The sequence below is a fragment of the Fukomys damarensis genome, unplaced genomic scaffold (genome assembly GCF_012274545.1).
Source record: "Fukomys damarensis isolate Sample0158 unplaced genomic scaffold, DMR_v1.0_HiC HiC_scaffold_39, whole genome shotgun sequence".
Classification (NCBI taxonomy): Eukaryota; Metazoa; Chordata; class Mammalia; order Rodentia; family Bathyergidae; genus Fukomys; species Fukomys damarensis.
This window is the reverse complement of record NW_022900951.1, coordinates 56,948,786-56,972,881: the sequence shown is the minus strand read 5'-3', so window position 1 is coordinate 56,972,881 and position 24,096 is coordinate 56,948,786. Positions and strand designations below refer to the sequence as shown.

The window sequence follows — 24,096 nt, the reverse complement described above, 5'->3', positions numbered from 1 at the left end:
AATATTTTGAGTTCTTTATATGTTCTAGATATTACTCCCCTGTCCGAAGAATACCTAGCAAAGCTTTTTCCCATTCTATGGGTTGTTACTGCACTTGGTTGTTTCCTTCACTGTGCAGAAGCTTTTAGATTTGATATAACCCCATTTGTTGATTCTTCATGATATTTCTTGTGCAATTGGGGTTCTGTTCAGAATGGTCTTGCCCATACCTATGTCTTCACGAATTTTTTTCATTATGTTTATTGGTACATTTTAGGTATATAATACAATGACATTCATCATTAGGAATTTGTACCTTTACATGGTATATCTTGGTTCTTTTTTTTTCCCCCATTCCCCTGCCCTCCCTTAAACCCCTCCACCCCTCCCTATTTACAAAGACTTTTGACCCAGCTATTCCCCTGCTGGGTATCTTCCCATTAAAAGAATCATACCACAGCGATATATGTGCACCCATGTTTATAGCAGCATAGTCTGTAATAGCTAAAACTTGGAAACAGCCCAATTACCCATCAATTGGAGATTGGATAAAATGTGGGATTTTTTTTATGAAATGGAATACTATTCAGCCATAATGAGAAACTAGAGACACTTATAGCTAAATGGATGCACGTTGAGGCCATACTCTTAAGTGAAATAAATAGGACACACATGTAAATACTGAATAGTTTCTCTTGTGTGAGAAACTGAAAGTGTAAATAAGGATCAAAATGTATAATAGATAATGTGAAGTAGGAAGAAAAGGTCTAAAGGGGAAGGGGAATTGGGAGGGGTAGGGGAAAGGAAAAAAATATAAAAAAAGGAAAAAATGGGAACAATATCTTAAAGAATTTTACCTATTTTATCTTCCAGGAGATTCTTTCTGTTTAAACATTTAGATCTTTGATCCATTTTCATTTTAACTTAGTACATGATGAGAGATATGGGTCTAGATTCAATCTTCTGTATGTGAATAGTGAGTTTTGCCAGAACTATTTGTTAAGGAGTCTATCTTTCCTCCAGAACATGTTTTTGGCCACTTTGTCAAAGATCAGATGGATGAACATGCCTGAGGTTGTTTCTGCATCAGGTATTCTGTTCCATTGATCCACATGTTTGCTTTTGTGCCAGTACCAGGAGGTTGTTAGCACTATACCTTTATAAAACTACTTGAAGTCCAGGATTGTGATGCCTCTTGCTTTGTTCTTATTGCTCAGGATTGTTTTTGCTACTCTTGGTCTCTTCTGGTTCATATGATTTTTAGGATTCTTTTCTCTAGTTCCATGAGTAATTCTGTTGGTATTTTCATTGGGATTGTATTAAATCTATAAATCTCTTTGGTAATATGGCCATTTGACAGTATTAGTTCTTCCTATCCAGGAACAGGGGATGTCTCCATTTTTTTTAATGTTCTCTTTGATATCCTTTTTCAAAGTGCTGTGCTTTTCATTGTGGAGGTCTTTCACGTCCTTGGTTAGGTTCATTCCTAAGTGTTTAATTTTTCTTGAGGCTATTGTGAATGGTATTGTTTTCTTAATTTCTTTCTTGCTTTCTTTCTTACAGAGTTCATTATTGGTATACAGGAATGCCATTAATTTTGTGCTTTTTTTAATCTTATTGAGTTTATTGGTACTTTTTAGGTATACAGTACAATTACATTCATCATTGGGATCGTGTACCTTTACATGACAGGTCTTGGTTCTCATTTCTTCCCCAAACCCCTGCCCTCCCTTTACCTCCTCCACCCTTCCCTATTTACAAAGACTTTGTTTCCATTTTTTCCTTTTCTCACATTTTTCTTGTACCTTATTTCTTTTCCCCTACCCTTCCCACTTCCCCTACACCTGTAGCCCTTTTCTTCCTATTTCACATTATCAGTTTTGTGCTGATTTTGTATCCTGCTATAATACTGAATTTGGTTATTAATCTAGAAGTCTTTTTGTGGAATTTTCTGTGCCTTCTATGTAGAAAATCATGTCATCTGCCAATAATAATTTAACTTCTTCCTTTTCTATAATGTTCCTTTTATTTCTCTTGCTTGATTGCTCTTGCTAATGTTTTAAGTACTATATTGAGCAAGAATGGTGATAGTGGACATCATCAAGATAGAGTCTTGTTTCTGATTTTAGAGGGAAAGCTTTCAGTTTTTCCCCATTTAATAAGATGTTGACAGTAGATTCATCATAAATGGCTTTATCAGATTGTTGTAAGTACCTCTATACCTGTTTCTCCATTATGATGAATGGATGTTGGATTTTCTCAATGGCTTTTTCTGCATCTATTTGAGATAACCATATGATTTTTATCCTTGCTTCTGTTTATATTATATACTACATTTATTGATTTGCATATGTTAAACCATCCTTGCATCCTTGGGATGAAGCCAATTTGGTCATGATGTATGATCTTTTGATGATTTGTTTCATCCTTTTTGCCAGTATCTTGTTGAGGAATTTTGCATCTATGTTCATTAAAGAGATTGGCCTGTAGTTCTGTTTTTTGGTTGGATTCCTGTCCAGTTTTGGAGTCAGGCTAATGCTAGCTTCCAGGAATGATTTTGGGAGTACTCTCCCTTTCAATTTCGTTAAGAGTTTGAGAAATACTGGTATTACGTCTCCCCTAAAGTTCTTGTAGAATCCATCAGTGATCCCATGAGGTCAAGGGCTTTTCTTAGTTGAACTTTTTTTTTTATTACCACGTCAATTTTGCTGTCTGTTATTCAGGGTTTTTACATCTTCTTGTTTCAGTTTTGGTAATTCATATGTATCCAGGAATCTATCTATTTCCTCGGGTTCACCAATTTATTGGAGTAATTTTCTGAATTTCAGCAGTGTGATTTCACCTGTTTCATTTCTAATTGCATTGATATTGGTTATTTCTTTTTCTTTTTTCTTTTTGTAAGATTGGCTAAATGTATGTCTGTTTTTTTTTATTCTTTCTGAGAACCAGCTCTTCAATTCAATTCATTGATTCTTTGTATTGATTTTTTTTTAACTAGGGATCCAACTCAGGACCTTGCGCTTGCAAGGCAGGTGACGGCACCACTGAGCTAAATCCCTGGCCCTGTATTGATTTTTTTAGTTGAGATTTCATTGATTTCTGCTCTGATCTTTATAATTTCATTCTCTATACTAGCTTTGGCATTGGATTGTTAGTCTTCTAGAAGTTTGAGGTGCAACCATTAGGTTATTTATTTGGGCTCGCTCTGTTTTGCTGATGTGGGCATCCACAGCTATAAACCGCCCTCTTAGTTCTACTTTCATTGTCTCCCATAAGTTCTATGTTATACTGGCATTATTGTTTGATTCTAAGATCTGTCAAATTTATTCTGTGACCCATTGATTATTCAAGGGGATACTATTTAATCTCCATGTGTTGCATAATTTCTGTGGCTTCTTTTGCCATTGATTTCTAGTTTCATTGCACTATGATCTGATAATATGCATGGCATAATTTCAATTACTTTGCCTTAACTTAAGCATTCTTTATGGGCTAGTACATGATCTATTTTAAAAATATTTTGGAAAATGTGCTACTGAGAAGAATTTGTATTCTGCTGTTGGATGGAACTGTACAGATATCTATTAAATCCATTTGTTCAAAGGTTTGTTTCAATTCTGATGTTTCTGTTGATATTTTGTCTAGTTGATCTATTTGTGACACTGGTGTGTTAAGTCAAATCTAATTGTGTTTTTCTGTTCTTTTATGTCTAATAGTGCTTGTTTTAGGAAATCGGGTATGCCACTGTTCAATATATATATATATGCATTTATAATTTTTATCTCTTCCTTTTAGTTGTTCCCTTAATCCATATGTAGTGACTTTCTTTGCCTCTTCTGATCAGTTTTGGCTTAAGTCCACTTTGTCTGAAATAGGATAGCTCCCCCTAGTTGTTTCCAGGTTCCCATTTCATGGAATGTTGTTTTCCATCCTTTGATTTTTTTTTTTGAAGTCTATTAATTTCTTTATGGACTAAATGTGTTTCTTGTATACAGCATACTGTTGGATTTGATTTTTGATCTGTTCTGCTGGTCTATGTCTTTTGATTAGGGAATTGAGACCATTCACATTAATAGTTATTTCTGAAAGGTACAGTGGTACCTCAGTTCATGAATGCTTTTGTTTGCAAACAATTTGGTTTGGCAAAATTTTATTTTCAATTGCAAACTCTGCATTGGGTGACAAATACAACTGCAGCCAACATATGCAAAGATTAACTCAAATGGATGAAACACCTGAATCTAAGAGCAAAAACTATAAACTACTTAGAAGAAAACATAGGTATAAATCTTCATAAACTTGGACTTGTTTCTTTCAGTATGACACCAAAACCCCAAGGTACCAAAAGAAAAATTAGATAAACTAGACTTCATCTCTTCATTAAGAGCTTTTTAGCTTCAAAGAACACTATCAAAAAAGTGAAAAGACAACCCAGAGAATGGGAGAAAACATTTTCAAATAATGTATAAATTACTTGTATTCCAGAATACATCTTTTAAATCCTTAGAATCCAGCTATACATGGTGGTACACACTTGTCTGTAATCCCAACACTCTGGGAGACTGAGACACAGTTGTCCTTTGGTATCCTTGGGAGATTAGATCCAGATATAAAAATCTGAGGATGCTCAGGTCCCTTATAGAAATAGTTGTTACACTATATTGTTTAGGGGATGGCAACAAGAAAAAAAGTCTGTACATGTTCAATACAAATGCTATTTTTTCTGAATATTTTTGATCCATTGTTGGTTGAACTGACATATAGATATAGATTCCCTACAATACCAAAGGATGATTTTGTGTATATGTGTGTGTGTGTGTACATTTTGTTTTTCCATTCATCAATTGATAGACATTGGGGTTGTTTCCCCTTTGGGCCATAGCCTAATAACAATAAAAAGAATAAAGTATTAATTAGTACATGTTACTGTATGAGTAAACTTGGAAACATTACACTAAATGAAAGAGACACAAAGGGCCATATATTTTATTATTACATTTATATGAAATAACCAGAATATGCAAATCTATAGAGACAGAAATTGGTTTCCAGGGACTAAAGGAAGGGGAAATAAATACCTAATGAATATGGAGTTTCCTTCTGGAGTGATGAAAATGTTTTGGAATTAGACAGTGATTGTATAACCTTGTGAGTATATTAAGTCATGTCCTTTAAAAGGATGAATTTTATCTCAAGGAAAACGAATGGCAGAAGGACAAATTTGGCCCATGGGTTATAATTTGTTGGCCCCTGTTCTGGAACAACAGTGTTTGGAGTTACAAAGGCCAGACACAGGATTCTAATTTTCAACTTACAAGTTCTGTGACCTTGGATAATTTATTTAACACCTTTAATCCTCACTTTTCTTCCATATAGGATGGAGTTATGTCCAGTATCTCTCTCTTATTGTGTGAGCATAAAGTTAGGTCAAATATAAACTCTGTGAAGGCACTCTAACTCCAAGGCCTTGAATTAGCAGGCACTCAGTAAACATGAAAGAATAAACAAAGGATTTAGCACAATCAGTGGCTCATGGTAATAAATAACATAGTAAACCCTTATATAACACTTATTTATGTCTGATGCTATTCTAAGTACTCTGCAGACCTTTGTCATTTAGTATATAATATTTTCATCATCTACATTTTCCAGATGAGAAAACTGAGACACAAAAAGTGTAACTTGCCCCAAATCATAGAGTAACAAACAGTAGAGCCAAAATTGAACCCAGGCAGTTGGAATCCAATATCTATGCAATAAATATTGAATGTGAATTATCATTTTCATCACAGAATTTATAACATATCCAAGGCTATTGATCCCATTTCTCCATTTGGTATTTAAGTACACATTAGCCAGCTTTTGCTGCTTCCCTAGCATTTGATTTAAGGTGAGGATACTTCCCAAGTCTCTGACATTCTGCTAGAAAGAATATTCATTCTTTCATCCACCCATTCATTAATGTATTCATCAAGCATACATAGGTTCTCCACTGTGTTCTAAGCCTTGTGCTGGCTGCACAGAGATAAAGGGGAACATGGTACTCTCTATCCTTAAAGAGCTCAGTCTAGTCAAGAAGAGAATTTTAGTCTGCAGTGCTTAGTACTGTTGTGTAGACTATATGCAAAGATGCTATAGAACCAAAGAAGACCCAGGAGGATGGCATGAAGGTGGGAGGAGCAAAGGGCCCAGAGGAAGTGGTACCTAGGAAAGATTTTAAAGAGGATATGGATTGTCAGGTAGAGGAGAGGATGATTAAGTAAAAAATGAGGTTTAAGTTTATACACGGGCAAAGAAGCAGAATCCTTTGTTGAAACTTAAGGAATGAATGGCATGGAGTGCAGCATGACCAAAAGCCTGGTTGCAGGGGGCAGCTGAGAAAACTCATAAGGGTTCAGGTGTCATGCAAGTTTGGTCCTGAGCAACTAACTACCCAAAATTCTCTACTCCTCCCACACTACTTTATTTTTCTTTGCAGCATTTATAATTCTTTACATATTACTTATCTATTTATTTACTGTCTCTTCCTATAAGAGTCTACGCTCTCTCCCTGAGGACTTTGATTTTTCACTACTATATCCCCTGATAAGAGTATAATCAACCCCCTGTACTCATCACCCAGCTTCAACGGTTGTCAACATCTATCATTCCTATTTCTTCTATCTTCCATTTTTTCCAGAAAAATTTTAAAGCTACTACCGAGTTTCATATCATTTCACAGACAATGGTCTATAAATATTTCATTATGTATCTCTAACAAATAAGAATCTTTTCTTTTGGTAAAGGGGAGCTACTGCGGGTCAAACCCAGGGCCTCAAACATACTAAAAATCTACCATTGATCTACACTCCCTACCCAATGAGTATCTTTTCTTAACATAATCGCAAGACCATTATCAAACTCAACAAAATTAATGATCTCTTAATATCATCTAATATTGATATCTGTTACCTAGTTGTTTTAAAAATCACCTTTTACAAGAATTTGTTCAAAAAAACTGGATCCAAATAAGATCCATACATCCTGCATGTACTTTTCATTTGTAAAGCTACTTGGCAAAATTTCAAGCCTCATGGATAAGCAGGGACTAGTCAGCTTGAAACCCCTCTAAACAACCCAGATTCCCTATACCTATGGCAGTGATGCTGCACCTTTTAGAGCTTTCAATGATACAGTGAGCTCACTGTACCTCATGTGCCATAGATTCATCACCACTGTGCTGGAGGCTTCAAGATGGCCTCCTAACCAGAGAAAGGAGCTAGCCAAGCTCCTCATCAGATATTTTTCTGTTCCCCAATAAAAGGTAAAGGAACTGTCACATTGGGATGGGATAGAGTGAGAGAGAGGAGAACCAGAGAAATGCCTTGCTACCAGATTTGTACTCTGCCTCCTGTGCAGCCATGCCTAGTCATCACCTCCCTAGTGACTGACCTCATACAATAAATCTTTAGTTCAGCTGCAGAAAAGTAACAGTAATTACAGATATTCCTGTGAGTTGCTTACCATTATGCCTAATTGCACTATAGCACAATAATCATTATGTGTACCATTAAAAGATGTGTCAGACTGACTTTGTCACAAGCTTTATTTTATTTCAATACTAAACTGCTTCGATAGGCATAGCCTCCAGATCTTGTTGCTTCTAGTCTCTACCAGGGAGTGGGAGACCAGCTGCTAGCAAGCTTGCAATTGAATATCTTATCCTGTCCTTTCTCTTCTCCTACCTTTCTGTCTCATCCATGATGCCTGCTTGCCTTTCTGCCCTTCCTGTCTGTGGGCTGCATATCTGGGCTTCAGGCAGGGTGATTCACAGCACCAAACAGAAACAACCAAAACAACAAAATGTTGGGCATGGTGGCGCATGCCTATAATCCCAGCGCTTAGGAGACTGAAGCCGGAGGATCACTGCAAGTTTGAGGATAGCATGAGCTACATAGTGAGTAGGCCAGCCTGGACTATATACCAAGACCCTATCTCAAAAAAGCAGAAAAAAGAAATGCTAGAGCTTCTGTCAGTGTTAACCACTGCTTCCCATCCACAGCAACCTCAGTCAGGCTTCTTATTGACTCATCCCATGTAGCATCCTCATTATTCTCCCCATTTTGGAGATTAGTAATATAAAATGAGCCAATATGTTCAAAGTCATTAGGTTCATTAGCAGAATCAGAAGGAGAACCAAAGGCTGCGGGTGCTGAGCAGAGCTTCTTTGGGAGCCATGGCCTGGTCAGGCTCCATGCACTAGGCCTTTCTCTGTAGTAATAGATGTTTTCAGTTTTAAGATGTACTAAATGGTGCTACCCATGCTGCTGGGCAAGTTCCTGAGTAGCAAGTATGGGGAGAGTGAGAAGCAGTACTTTCTAGCTCATGTTTGTGAACTGCAGAATGAACACCTAAGGGACTAGACCAGGACACTCCTGAGGCCTTGGCTCCCCCCTGCATTCATTGTCAGGCCACCTCTGGCAGCAGAATTCTTGCTACTTTTCTGCACCAAGGCAGCTGCTAAACCTAAGTAAACCCAGTGTTGAAGAAGCAAGTAGAACATATCCAATCACTCTTTAATAGACCTTTCCTTGGATCCTGTGAGACCCAGTACATGAGTTCAGTTTGTTTTTGTTCAAATGCTCATTCACTCAGTCAGACTTGAGTTCTAATGTCCCTCTAATGAAGATAGCAGTTGGCAGCTAAACAAACACACCATTTGGTTGACAACAGACATGGGGCAGCAAATGTCTAGCATGTGGCATATAGGGATCGTCCAAAACTGTGCCATCTTCTCCATGGTGAGCTCTGATTTCTTGGGATGGACTCTAGGGAAAAAAGACCTCTTTTTTCCACTGCAAAAAACCTGGAATAGCACACACAGTGAAGCCACGCTGGGCGATGTGATTGGTGCAAAATTTAGTATGAATAAGATGAAATGGCATATTAAAGTATCAGCTTTTGAGCTAAGTTCACAGGAACTGCAAAAAGGCCAAATAAGCAAGGCAGGGAATCAAAGGCAGAAAACCAAAAATGGGAGCAGTGGTCTACCTTGAAGTCTGATCATAAGTTATGAGATACATTAATGACAACTTGTTTGCCCCATGTCTGTTGTCAACCAAATAGTATGTTTATTTACCTTCCAGCTGCCATCTTCATTAGAGGGACATTAGAACTCTGTTGGTTTGAGTGTAGCAAGGTGATAAATCATCCTTATGTGGATTCCTTTTTTCTTTCTTTTTAATTTTGAGACGGGGGTCTCATTTTGTAGTTCAAACTGACTTTGAACTCACTATATAGCCCAGGCTGGCCTTAAACTCATAGCAATTCTCCTGCCTCATCCTCCTGAGTCCTGGGATTACAGGCATGTGCCACTACACCAAGATCCTTGTGTAAATTCTTAAACTATTAGAAGACAAGCCTAAGTGTACCTTTACTAATGAGTAAAGCTATGTACAGAACCTTGAAGGAGCCCATCAGCCACAAATTGGAGTTTTTGTAATAGGCATTCATTTGACTAATCTCTAGAGTGCTCCAAATTTCTTCCTTTGAGCCTCAAACAGCCCTTAAGGTTGATAGGGTGAGAGTGGTATTCCCATTTTCTCAGTGCAGGGATTGAGCTTTGAAGGGCCAAGTGGATCCAATGTTGTTGGATACCAAGCTCCTGATCATAGCCTTCTGAATGGCCTGTGCTGCTTTCCTTGGTGGTAGGTGGGCCAGGATGGCATCCACACATACATAGGACAGCTGGCAATGAAGAAGCACAGAGCCTAACACTGTGGACCAGCTTCACTATGCTTCACACTCGCCTTCAGTGGTACCTCCAGGTGTTTGACAGGTTCAGACCAAAGTAGTATACTAGATGAAGAGTGATAAATGCAACCTTCACAAGATATAAGTCATATCCTTACCAGCAGGATAAAGTTCAACCTGCATAAATCTATTTTAGTGTATTTTAATTGCTTGTAAACTAAGTGTTTCCTGGATATGTCACTGACCATGAATAATTAGAATCATTTCAATGACTGGGTTTTTGAAAGTGAACGGGAGAACAGACAAAAAGGGCTGCTCAGAAGTGAGAGTCATTTGTTAAAGCCTGAGTGGGAGTGATTATCTCCGCCTTCTGTTTTTTTTTTTTTTTAATGATGTCACTAGAGCTTCCTGTTTTTCATCTGCTCTGGCTGCCCTTCATTTTTTATGTATCTCTCATGGTGAGTAATATCAGCTGTTGACAATGATCAGGCCCAAGTGGACACATGTCAGAATCATTCATTCACCCAGCAAAAATGTATGGAGCATCTACTGTGCACCAGGTCTGTGCCAAATCTTAGGGGTAAGGAAAAGAATAAGACCTAGTTCCCACCATTGATGAGAACACTGCCTAATTGGGAAGAGAGGCATATAAATAAACAATTACACTAGAATCTGATAAATGCTAGAAAGGAGGTAGGAACTGAGCTGTGGAAACATAGGGGAAGAACATAGCCCATCTAGGGAAGCAGGAACCATGCTGCAGATATAGCCATCAGAGAGAAATTCCACTCGTGGGGTATCAGATCCAACCACAGCTTGCCCCTCTCTCTGCAAAGCCTATCAATCTATCATAGTACATCATGAAAGAAGGATGTGTTATTCAGAGCAGAGAGTTTACTATAGGGCTGAACTGGTGCTGGTCTTAACCCAATAATCTTCTGTTCTTTATCTATAGATTATTTCTGATGACTTATTTAACTATATCATCACTGTCCTCATTCTGCTTCTTCTGCCTTTCTTACCTTCTCTCCCTTCCTATTTAGATCTTACTCATCCTTCAAGTTCAATTCCATTGCCTACCATCTCCATGAGACCTCATTCATTGTCCAGCCCCCACAGTCAGAATTAGTAATTCCCACCAGCCTAGAAAAATGACTCACTTCTGACATTCCTCTTATTATAGTTGCTTCTGCACTTGTCCACATTCCCTACTAGACAGAAAGCTCCTTAAGGCCAGAGAATGTATCTGCTTCAGCATTGTCCCCCCAGCACCCATCACACTGTATCCTGCCCCAGGAGATAACCAGTGAACATTTTCAAATACTGTTATATCCAAAGTATCATGCTTGCTATCAGGCTGACCCTGAAAGAAAATGCCAGTCTTGGGAGCGTTCTGTGCCTCTTTCTCTCTCCTTGAAAATAGTTAGATATAAGGGTTGTTTGTTTTTTTTGACAAATAGTGAGAAAAATCATTGCTTATCAAACAATGGGAATTTCAGAGACAGAGATCCCCTAAATTGTATCATTGTAGATATCTTAAAGTCACAAAACCCAGTGCCTCTAAACAAAGCACAAAGACACTAACCCGTTCAGATCTTAAGTCCAAATCTTTACCAAGAAGCTTATCATTTGGGAGGACTCAACTACAGTGTTGAGTGAACAAAAAAAGAGAACATTCTCTTTGAAAGGATTTATTCTGAATTAGCTCTACTTAAACACATCAAATATCAATAATTCAAGTTTTTCACATGGAAATTCCAGCAGACAATTATAAATGCAAGTCATAAGCTGGAGCAAATACTGACTGAACCCAGAGTCTGCACAGATATAATTAAAATAGCAACGGTGTGTGTACTCTTACGGGAGGTGGGGAGGAGCCTGAGGGTACAACCAGAAGGGTCCTGCACTTCACAGAGAGATGAAGGAAGAGGATCCAGGAAAGGAGACTGAGAAGGAACAATGAAAGTATTGGTGATGAGGCAGAAGATGGTATCAAAAAGAAAGAGGTGATTCATGATATATGCTGATGAGAGGTCAAATAAGATTAGTGATAACTGAAAAGAAAGCATTAGGTTGGATAATTAGGAGGTCCTTCTTGTTTCCTAATGCAAGGATAGCAAATATAGGGCACATATGACTCCAGGCCCCACCTTACCCACTGAGTACTTGTATGGATAAGTTACAAATTGATCATGGTATATCTTCCTGCTGAATCTACACCTTGCCTCAGAATCCTCCTCAACACAGTTCTCCAAGCAAGCTATTACCAATCAATGAGAGTTACCAACAAGCTGATATTTCTTTGCCATCCCCTTCCAAACAACAGTGCAATGGGGGTGTGAAGAAGCCAGGCTGCAGTGGGTTGGATTGTCTAAGAAATGAGGGAACCAAAACAGTGAAGAAAAGAAGGGATTTTAAGAAATTTAGCAGCAAAGGGATGGAGAAAGGGCAGCTGCTTGGCATAGTATAAAGATCCATCCAAGGAAATACTTGCTTATCGAAAATCGGTTTGCAAAGTCATCTTAGTACTTGTCTAGCAACAAGTCAGGTAAAACAATATCCCTTCTTCCATTCCCACCCTTGGCTGAAGCAAAATTTGATGTAAAAATGCTTCATGTATAGGCTTGTTTCCAAAATATTCATTTGATTAACAGACACATGGTATAACCAGACTTGGGCCTGCGCATGTTTATGAAGGAGGAATTTTTTTCTCAAATAGTGGAAATGTGAAGATCAGCAGTGCTGTGAGGAAGTTATTAATCTTAGCCAGGACCCTTCCCCCAAACCCATAAAAGCACACCCTGAAGGAAAACCTTGACCCTATCTGGAGACCACACTATGAAGTGGCAGCTACCCTGCTCTTGTATCTTCTGCCTCCTCCTTGGTTCCTCCATCTTCACCTCCTCAGTCTAAACCCCTCATTTTTTTCTCTTCCTTTCTACCACCTTTCTCACCCTCCCATCCCATCACTTCCAACTTCTCATTCCCTCCCCCTCCCTTCCATCTTTCTTAGTCACTTCCACTTGGAGTTCTTCTCTTCTTGATCTCACTGCTCCTCTTTCTGGCTTATTGGTTTTGGGAGACAACCTGAGATCTTCAAAATGCACTGTTATTCAGTCTGAATGGACATTTGTAAAGAAATGTGATTTTTATCACTATCCATTACAGTCAGAACTGCATTTCTGTGTACTGTTGATAAAGTACATGGAGGGGTAGAAAAGAGAATATATGCCATTTAATAATAACATTTACCAAGCATTTACTGTTCTAATAGCTTTACATGAATTAACTTATTGCCACAGCAACCCGATAAAATAGGTTTTGTTATCTTTCCCCTTTTACAACCAAGAAAACCAAGGCCCAGAACAATTTAAGTAACTTGCCTAAGATCACATTGCTAGTAAATGGTAGATCAAAGATTTAAAGCTTGGGATGGGGATTTAGCTCAGTGGCACCACACCTACCTTCCAAGCATAAGGTCCTGAGTTCGATTCTTGGTACAAAAAAAAACATTTAAAGTTCATCTCATAGGACTCCAGAAACCCCAGTTTTTGTTTGTTTGTTTTCTCTTATTTATTTTTATCTTTTTTAGGGGGTGTATGAACCTAGGGCCTTCCCACTGAACTACATTCCCAGTCCTTTAAATTTTTTTTTTTATTTCAAGACAAGTTCTTGCTAAGACAGGTTGCTCAGACTGGGCTAGAACTTGCACATTTCCTGCCTCAATCTCCCAGTGTGCTAAAATTACATGTGTGTACCCTCACACCCAATAAAATTCTCAGTCTTTAACTACTTTTTGATCACTTCATTATGCAGTGGTGCCTCAGTTCACGAACACATTTGTTTGAAAAAAGTTTGATTTGCAAACAGAAGCATTTCGCAAAATTTTGTGTTTGTTTGCAAACTCTGCATCAGATGACAACTGTGACCACCACCATCTTTCCCACACAAACACAAATGTGGCCATCTTTTCCAAAATTATAGAACAAAATAATTCATATACCAATGTACCACTGTATAGTAGAAAGCCCACTTGACTGAAAATCTAAAACCATATGTTCAAGTTCATGACTATTATTTACAGTGTCAGAATTATGATCCTGACAAGTCATTGTCCAGTGCCACACATACATGTGATGGCATTTTATTGTACTCTAACCAACAGCAATATGGTTTAGCTTAGATTTGTTCCTCTGCCTTTACTGTAATTATATCTTCCTTTTTTTAGATACTCATCTCTTAAGAACGGTCACCAGACCTTATTATTTTATTAGTTCTTTTATTAGTGCATGTTTGTGGTACATAATATTGACATTCCTTGAAGGAAGTTGGTACATGTAGTTAACATATCTTAATTCCTTTTTCATCCCCTTCTGCTCCTCTTCCTGCCCCTCCATCTCTTGGTCCTCTTTCCCTTTGAAAAATATATATCTCCCTACTTCCTATTATCTATCTCTTATTTTGCTCTTTATTTACACTTCAGGTTTTTCATAAAAGAGAAACCATCTGATTTTTAAGCTTGCATGTCTGATTTATTTCACTGAACATTATCATTTTAAGGTGCATCCATTTTCCTACAAATGACTCAAGTTTATCTTTGTGGCACAGTAATACTCCATTGTGTATAAATACCACTTTTTCTTTTTTTATTCTTATTTGTGATGCTCACCACCTAACAGAATACATGCTTGTACACATACACACACACACAAACACACAAACATATTGCTATGGATTGACTAATATAGGAACCTTATATTTAGTTTAAATATACAAAACAGCCACACACATGCTCAAAAAGTCTCTTAAGAATTTTAACCAATGAAACAAGACTTGTTAATATTGGGCATTGCCTTAGTTACTTTTCTCATTGCTGGGACAAAACTCCTGGCTCCCAAAGTTAAAGGAGGAATGGTTTAACTCACCATGTGTAGCGGTTTCCATTCATAGTTGGCTGACTCCAAAGCAGGGTGGCATGGTAGAAGGGCATCACAGAAGAGAAACAGTTCATGGTGGGCAGAAGGCAGCAAAGTAGCAAGTGACAAGTGACCCCATCTATCCTTGTTCTGTCCCTTATATTCTGTCTGGGCAGGTAGCACTCACACCCAGGAAGGGCCTTCCCATTATCCACTCCAAGAACTATGCCAAACCAGTCAGTGGACTAATTCAGTAATCACATACCCTTGATCGATCCCAGTATCACACACTTAATTCCAGCATCACAAACCCTAGATCGAGCCACCTCTGAAAAGCCCCACCTGCTTAAATGTAATTAGAGATAAACTAAGATAACATGTCCCAGGTTTACTTATTTTGCTTCATAAACTTTTTTTCAATACCAATAGTTAAAATGCCACTAAAACATCTGAATAAGGGCCAGGGATGTAGCTCAGTGGTAGAATGTGTGCTTTGCACATGCAAGGCATTGAGTTCAATCCCCAGCACTGCAAAAACAAAGTAAGCAAACAAAAACAACAACCTGAATAATAAAACTATTTCAGTAGCCAAGCATAGCAATGCATACCTCTAATCCCAGCAATTGGAAGGCTGAGGCAGATGAATCACAGCAAGTCTGAGGCCAGCCTGGTACACAGCAAGACCCTGTCTCAAAAAAAAAAAAAAAAAAAAAAAAAAAAAAAAAAAAAAAAAAAAAAAAAAAAAAAAAAAAAAAAAAAAAAAAAAAAAAAAAAAAAAAAAAAAAAAAAAAAAAAAAAAAAAAAAAAAAAAAAAAAAAAAAGAAAGAAACTATTTCCATATTCTGTTGATTCCCTCATTCATTCAAACAAATAGCTCTTAAACACTTGTCCTAAAATACAGACTCTGTTTAAGGAGTGAGGTGAGTACCACAGTGGGATACATATGGAATCTAGACAGGATACCAGGATTCCATTCCAGCAACTGAGAGTCCACTTTTTATTCCATCCTTATGTCCACTCCATATATAACATTATCTCCAATAGCCCACATCTCCCTGACTTCTTGGTCATACTCTGGATGCTTCAAAGGCCCCCGACCCACCTGCCTGCTAGCAGTTACCTTTGATGTGCTACTACTTCCTTCCATTCAGTCCAGTCCAGTAAGTAATGGAGTTATTATTTTTTGTCTGTGCTGTAAAACTATGGCAATAAAATTTACTCCCAATAATACCACTGCAATTTTATGTCCTTAAAATGTACCATCAGTGACATGCGTAACCGAATTTCCTGTAAACAGAAATGTTTTTCTGGGAAAAGGAGGCTTTTTGTTTTCATCCTGGTTAAGCCCAGGTTCTTTGATGGTGTAATTGGTAATATATGAAAGGTTAAGAAGCATCATACAATATCACAGTGGTGTTCAAAATGCTGGTATTGTGTTATTCTGGCTCTGATGAATTCTGTTCACAGGGTGTCTTGGGACAAGAAATGCTCTTCCTTGCCAGGGCCCATGTTACTATATCATAGGAACAAAATCCCCCAACCCAAAACCTCACAGGTGTAACAGAGATACTGGTACTAACCTTGGGCTAGCCCAGATAGAACTGAGTATAATTTTTAGGAAAAGATAGAACTGGAGTTCACATAAGTTTGAGAGCCACTTAGAGGGAGCAATGCTACTGTGTCCCCAACTGACTGGGAGATGGGGGAGAGGAGGCTACTTTAGCCATGGGAGTATATTGTCAGCTTGGCAGGTGTCGTCCTTCAACCATTTTGCTTGTGCTGCTTCTCATCCCTGAGGTTTCAGAAGATTTTACTGTTGTCATTTTTATCCCTCTCTGCTTGCTCTTTGCCTTTTGTTCATTAGAACTCTTTACCCCACCCCCACCCTGCCCCAACTACCTTCTGTATCTAGACCTCCCAATTTTCTACTTTGATTTCCTGACCAGATCTCACTTTCACACATCCCAGCCACCTGCTAGATATTGTGACTCAGATGCCCTACTCTCATCTCAAACTCAACTGAAATTAAGCCTATCTTCACTTAGCTACCCTTGCTCTTCCTGCTAGTTTACCTCAGTTTTTGTCAGTAGCACTGAGATTCTCCCACTCACCTAGATTCCGGATCTTAAGAATCAACTTTGACTTCTCCCCACTCTTTTTTTCAATATTAGGGATTGAACCCAGGGTCTTTCCACTGAACTACATCCCCATTCCTTTTTACTTTATTTTGAGATAGGGTCTTGCTAACTTGCCCAGGCTATACTCAAACTTGAGATGCTCTTGTCTCAGCCTCTCAGAGTGCTAGGATTATAGCACCACCATGCCTAGTTACCAAACTCCTTTTTAAAGGAGATCATTCTCATTTCCATTCCCTCTCCCTCCAACTCCTCGGTCCACCCTAGTCAGGCCTCTGTCCATACCCTCCACTGACTTCATTGCAGCCAGGATCTCCTTCCCATGGACAAGTCAGAAGATATTTTTCAAAAAGCCCTCTCTTATTTAACCTCTGTGCAAGATTTCAAATTGTTACCAGAGTGGCTTCTGCTCCCTCTGCCCACCTCTGAAGTACTGCTATTCCCTGGGATTGTTCTTGCTGCTCTCCTCTCCTCTGTAATAAGCCTCCAACCCAGGCCCTGCTGGCCAAAACAGTCTGTTGCTGATGCCTTCCCTTTCTGTCATTGGTAATTCCCAAATCTACAGCACATATTGTGTCATAGGCCTAATTCTCTCCTCAGTGGGGCACACTCTTTCACCTAGGCCACCATGTCACTAGGACCCTTACCTGTAGCATACTCCAAATTAGAGTTCCCCCTTCACACTCATACACCCTACCCCCAAGCCCTCTCCTCCGCCTTCATCATTCTTATGCTCCTCCCACACCACCAGAAATCTCTTACTCCCCTCTTCCACGCTCCCCACATCCAATTCATTGTTGAGTCCTATCATTCCTCACACACCTGTCCCCATTCCAGCCCTATGAGCACCCCTCTGGACCACAGCATTGGCCTTCCAACTGGTGTTCCTCCTCAATCATCACACCACAGTCAGTGAGCCTTCTCACATGCACAGCTGACTTGTCTGTTCCCTTATTTAAAAGCTCCCTGTATCTCCCCCAAGAGTCTACTCTTTACCTCACAAATATTTACTTACCACCTATTAGGTGTCACCATTATCTTGGGAAATGGCATTATACCAGGGAATAAAACAATGGTCTGCTCTCATGGAACTACTAGTCTTGGATAAGGGAAACATCTTAGTACAGCCTATCATGAAATTCTTGCCTGCCTCCCTAGCCTTGTGTCCTGATTCTCCTTGTACCCTAACCCCCAGCCATATCTAATTATACCTAATTATGTATTGTTCTATTTCTTGCTCTCTATATTTTTTGGGAGGTGAAACAGATTCTTCCTATGTTCTTATTATGTTCAAGGCTGGCCTTGAACTCACTATGTAACACAGACTGGCCCTGAACTCACTATATAGCACAGGATGACCTTAAACTTGTAGCAATCCTCCTGCCTCAGCTGCCTGGGTGCTGGGATTACAGGCATGCACCACCACACCCTGCTCTTTCTTCCTACCCTTGCCTGGTTTCTGTTGGGATCACCTTGCCCATCTCCTAAACTCCTTTCACCAGACCCCACTCCACAGTCACTTCTCCTGGGGTAGTCTATAGGGTCCATATGGTTAGCACTGACCTCCGGAAAAACCTAAGGTCAAATCTCAGCTTTTCATTTACTAGCTTTGTGACTTCTGCCTATTTTGTGCTTCAGATCCAAACACTAATAGCACCTACCATATAGTTTGATTGTGAGAATTAAGTTAATTGATTTGTGAAAAGTGCTTAGACATTTTAGGTGCATGATACATAATAAGCCTGTGATAAATGTCAATTGTCATTCTTTCTATTTTGGTAATCTTATTTTTTACATTAAAAATCTTTTGTGTTCAGTGCACAAAATACTAGAAGCCTCGAAGATTTTGCAAATAATGGGATATCCACCCCCTCAGCATGCACACATGCACACATACACTCAGCAAGTTATATCATTCATTACACTGCTCTATAATAATCCCTCTTTTTTAATATGCCTTACTGTCTTTGTACCCCAGTGACTAACCTAGCCTGACACTTAGTAGGTACTTGCTTAATGTTGAGGTAGTTTCCCGTGGCCACACGGGATTACAGTAGAATAACAGCAACCCATAAGACTTCTGATGTCTTTTTGACCAAACATCTAATTGTATGCTGTTTTCATTTTGTAAGCAAGAGCTGGAAAGGATTGAGCAAGAAAGGAGCATTATCATGGGCTGAACTGATCTAGAGATGAGCTATTTACATTCCTTTATTCATTGATTCCTGGGTCAGGAAGAGACTGAAAACCATTACCTACAAATCCCATCCCTTCGCCCCACCTCATATCTTCCATTTGCCTCATTCCCAGTCCCATATTCCCCTGGAAATGTTTAAATTGAAACCCCAAAAGCAAAAGGAGTACTGAGGGGAAAGACGAAAAGACTAGTAAGGGGTTAGCACCTCCCTCCCTCTTCTGAGATCAAAGCTAGGGTTTTCCCTTGAAGGTCGGCTGGCCTCTTTCATCCCCTGCTCCACCTGTCTGGGAATGGGATTGCTACAGTGCCCATTTCCTTTCCTCTTGGGGGCTGAAGGGCAGCTTCAGGGTGGGGCCTCGAGCTATTTCTAGTGCTGGCCGAATCTCTCCACCCCAGCATCTCTTTTGCCTTCTGTGATCATATTTCCCCTCCACCTTGCCTGTAAGCAACAAGTGGCAGGACCATAGGACCAGAAACTGACAGAAGTCAGTTTCCCCACAGGGCCTCGGCTGAGCTGATAGTTTAAGCAAGTGAGGAGGGAAACTGGGATGACTAGGCTTGGTCTGGACAGAGGAACAAGCTCTTTCTCCATCTCAGCCTCAAGCACTTCACCCAACATTCTTCAAGGTATGAATGAGACAGGGTTAGGAAGGGGCCTCTCACCCTAGGAGAAGGGAATTCACAGTTACCAAAGTCCTACTGTGTCCTTGGGCCCTGAGTTTGGTCCTTTGATAGATGTTATCTCATTAAATCCAAACAGCCCAACCAGGTCAGCTTTTATCATCCCTCTGATGGAAATGACGAAACAGAGATTAAGAAGTTTACCTGAGGCACACAGCTAAATCCAGGCACCAAATTCCAGGTCCCCCTGGCTCCAAAGCTAGTGCTTATTCCACTTCATCATGCTGCCTCCAGAGTCCAGAAATGTTGTTCATTCTATGAGTTGACCCTTTGAATGAACTGAACAGCCAGCTAAACCCTTGGAGAATTAATTTAATTCAGCATACATGTAAGGAAAACCTGTGATGACTTGAGTTAGACTTTGTAGAGTATGCAAAGAGAGCATTACAAGTTTCTGCCTTTACAGAGTTCATAGTCCAGTAGAGAAGATTTAATAAATGCAAAAATAAAAATATAACATAAAGCAAAAGCAGAAAAATGTCACAGCAGAGCCAGAGCAGGAAGAGGGCAGCACCTTTGCTTTAGATACAGCTTTAGATATAACTTTCTAGTGCCTAGTGCTTCCCTTGACTCCAAGCAGTCTCCCAAAACCAGGACCAGCTAGCTGCCATACAGAATTAGCTCCCAACACAAGGGCTTTCATAAAGCATCTTCGTCCCCTAGCTCTACAAATAAGCAGGACCTGGAAATAATACTTGATTGGCAAAAGTGAAGAGAAGTTTAGGAATCCAGACTTGGCTATTACCTGAAGGCAGCCTACCTACTTCAGCAAATTATGGGTTGCTCATGACTTTGCCCACCATGTGGCTTTGTTTGTTAGAGCCAGGTGCAAATGAAGCCAGGATGAGAGGCTTAGTAGTAGAGCTGAGTTCTGTCACATGGCTGTCATTTCTGGCCCCAGCTGGCCATATAATTAGCAGTTGTGTGCTCTCAGCCAGAGGACTGTAACAGGAGAATGTGGGTAACCACACAGTAGGTGCTCACCAGGGAGGAGGTACTATTCCAAAGCCTCAGGCCCACAACATGACTTGCTGACCAAGGATCAGCAGTGTCATCTCCGCAAATGGAGACAAAACATTCCTTCTTCAGTAGCTCAGCTAGGCACCCTGCCTCTGAAGTTTTATAGCACTTTGATGCCAGAGGTTTGGGTCTCCTGGAGGGGCTGCTTTGTTGCAGCTGCCTTTCCTCTGTTGCTCTCTAAGCCTGTCTTCCATAGCCAGGAGATAAGTGGACCACTTGACACTTTCTGGAGAAGAGGCTGCTTCGGGAAAGGGTACTGCACCTGTTTGAAGCCTTCTCTTCCAGAGCCAAGTCCACAAGGGCCCCAGGCTGAGACTGAGGGGCTCTTTTTGGCTAAAAATACAAGTCTCTTGGATTTCTTCTGCCATTATGGGGGTTAATTTCTGGATATGTCCCCTAGGTAATGCCTCTTGTCTGCTCCATATTGTAGGCTTGGTAAAGAGGACCTCTGTCAAGGTCTAATCCATTTCCAGAACTCAGAGTATCAGGCATCCTGACAGGAGTAATAAGTCCAGCAGGAAGGAATAAGCCTCTGCCTTTCTAGATCATCACACATACACACGTAAATGCATACACATACATACAAATGACATTAGAAGTATCAGCACAGTCTTGATCATTTTCATTTAAATTAAATTGTAGTATTTCTAGTCATAGATGTGCAAAAGCCATCTCCCCCATCAAATTACTGTCATGAATTGCACAAAGACACTGTTAAAATCCCTAGAGATGTTCCACAACATCTCCCACGGTGCCAGATGTACATCCAGACTTTCAATAAGGACAATTTGGTAACAATGACAGTAGCTCCGGATTGTTTCTTAGAAGTTCTTCGAATGGTATCAAAATCATAACACATATCAGAATCCTTGTTTTCATGTCTACTGTGCCATTTTATTCATGGAACTTGAATTTCCCTGGTTTACTTACCACCTGACAATATCACTATTGAGAGAATACAGTGTTAAGGACCATATGCTCTCTCTCCAGAGAGTATGCACAAATAGTATTTCTGTTAAAATCTAAACAGAAATCACAACTTTGCACATTTTCCCATTCAGAGACTTATCTCAATTGAATGATTCCCTTTTTCACAGTGTTTTTCCCCAAGTGGGCCCTAACAGAAAAGCTGAGTCAGATATTGTGACTTACCACCAAAGGTCTCAAGGAGTCATCTAGTGAGCTAGAAACAGAATCCACAAATCTTTGATTCTTTGATTTTAAAACAAATAAACTCTACTACAGACAAAAAAAACTAAAGGAGAAAAACTAGACTTGTTTGCCATGCCTAGGGCTGGGAATTCAAGGCAACCAAAGCTAATAGGCAGCTATTAGTAGTCTGTGAGGTTCCAGGAGTTGAACTAAACAGGGGCTGCCTGCCTTCAGGAAGCTCACAGTTGGGGGTGGGGGGATCCAGTCACTGTTGAAAAATCTCCATCCAGTACAGAATCCAGGGGAAGTCTTACCCTCTTTCATAGCCCCCAATTCAGTCAGCAAGTGACCTGCTTGTGATATGCAAGCAAGCCTGTCTATTTGAACTAGGGCCATTAGAGATACCAACAGAACGCTGGGGGTGGGTGGGTAAGGGACAGCTTTGTGAAGGAGGTGACATTTGAATTTGAGCTGTGCCTGGAAGGCTTGTCACAGGCAGCAGGGACTGGGGGTGGGCTTTCATAGGCCCTAGGAAAGAGCAATGCAAAGATCCCAAGGGAAGGAATATAAAAAGCATGGGATGACTGGCCAGGGCACTGAGCAGTCTAGTGTGGCTAGAGAACAGGGAGCAGGAAGATCTGTCATTGGGGAGAGAAGTTGAGACCTGAGCATAGAGGCCCTTGAACAGCAAGCTAAAGAATTTAGCAGTGAACTGTTTCTGAAGGTCCAAATGAGCAGAGTGATGCCACCAGGTCAGGGCTTCCTGCAGTATCATCCTGCTCTGCCCAGTGAGGCCTCCCTAGCCTTGTCAGTAGGGTAAGTTCCTTTTGATTGTCCTGGTTTTATTTGGTTTGGTTTGGAGGACTTATGTGGTTTAGTTTGTTTTTTGGTCTTTTCCTTTTCCCTACAGTTTTTCACAGCATATGGTCCTGATTATGTGCTGGAAATCACACCAAGCTGCCGGCCAGATCGCAATGAGCCCCACAGAATCCAACAAATCCTCAACTACATCAAAGGTGAGCAAAATCCTGCCCCATCCTGCCCTCCTTATTCCATCCAGTTTGTGATGGCCTATCAGCAGGGACTTCCTCAAGTACCATTTGTCTTTTGGTGGCTAATCATTTCATTGACTTGGAAAGAAAACCTTTTTTGGTCCTGACAGCTTGTAGTTGGAATTCTACACGGGCCATTCTGGTTGGGATTGTCATTTGGCTGACTAATGTCACCTTCAGAAGGACAAAAGGTTCAGCTTTTGGTGCCATTAAGGAAAAATAAGTTCTAAAGTATTCCCCATGGCCCTTATTCTTTCAAAAGTCCAAAAGTATAGCCCTCTTTAAGATGAGAGAAGTTTGAGTTGATTTAGACTTGAGAGAGTCAGGGTGGGAAAGGAGCTTGCTGACATTTTCTTCTAATATGGATGTTCTTTGGTCCACTAGTTCCTTGAGATACTGCAGGACAGCAATGAGTAGTGAGGGATTCTGATGCCCTGGGAGTTGGTTCCCCAGTCTCATCCAGAGTTTTGGGGATGGAGCTGCAGGATGGATCTGCTACCCTTTCCTCCTTTCCTTTCCTGAGGCTACCCAGGAATCAATCTAGCCATGGGGCAGAGAGAAAATGGCAGTCCTCAGACCACTGCCCTCCTGATTACTCTGCACTCTAGCTGTTGGGGTCACTACCCTCAGGTCTCCAATAGAGCCCCCCTCCTGGTCCTAGCTACCTTTTCACAACTCATTTCTCATCTACCATTCATTTTAAGTGTCAGCTATTTGCCTATTTAATTGATTTTGTGTACATGTTGTGGTGTGTGTGTGTGTGTGTGTGTGTGTGTGTGTGTGTTGAAATCTAAATTACTTACAGAGTCAGGAAAACAAAAGTATCAGAGGAGTAAAATTCCTGTAGTTATTCATAAAATGACCAAGATAACTCCAGTTCCCCTACCTTTGACTCCTGTGTTGGAATACAATCCAATATGAGAGGGAAGTCTATGTCATACTGGAGTCAGTCTGAGGAAGCATGCTATGTCCTGAGGGTCTTTGATATGGGTGATATTAAGACCTGTATCCACTAGCAGAGCCCAGTCTATGACAACAGCAAAATCTATAGAAAAGGACTCCATGTCCTGGACTCCTTTGGCCAAAGAAAAATTTCTAAGTGAATAAAACACAGACATGGTTATACTCACAGCATTACTTATTAGCCCTTTTAAGTTCCCATCACCTTCAGCCTTTTCCTGACTCTATTGTTTCAACCTGCCTCCTTCTGATCACTCAGTGTCTGTTGAATC

General features: G+C 40.1%; 1 protein-coding gene across 1 annotated transcript in view; it reads left to right on the top strand.

Annotated features, from left to right (window-relative positions):
* Positions 1–24,096, top strand: part of Hdac8 (histone deacetylase 8) — a 235,716-nt gene that overhangs the window by 185,203 nt on the left and 26,417 nt on the right. The window contains exon 10 of the mRNA XM_010607964.3: positions 22,723–22,828. Within this exon, the coding sequence (XP_010606266.1) occupies positions 22,723–22,828 (106 nt within the window). The remainder of the gene's footprint in view (positions 1–22,722; positions 22,829–24,096) is intronic.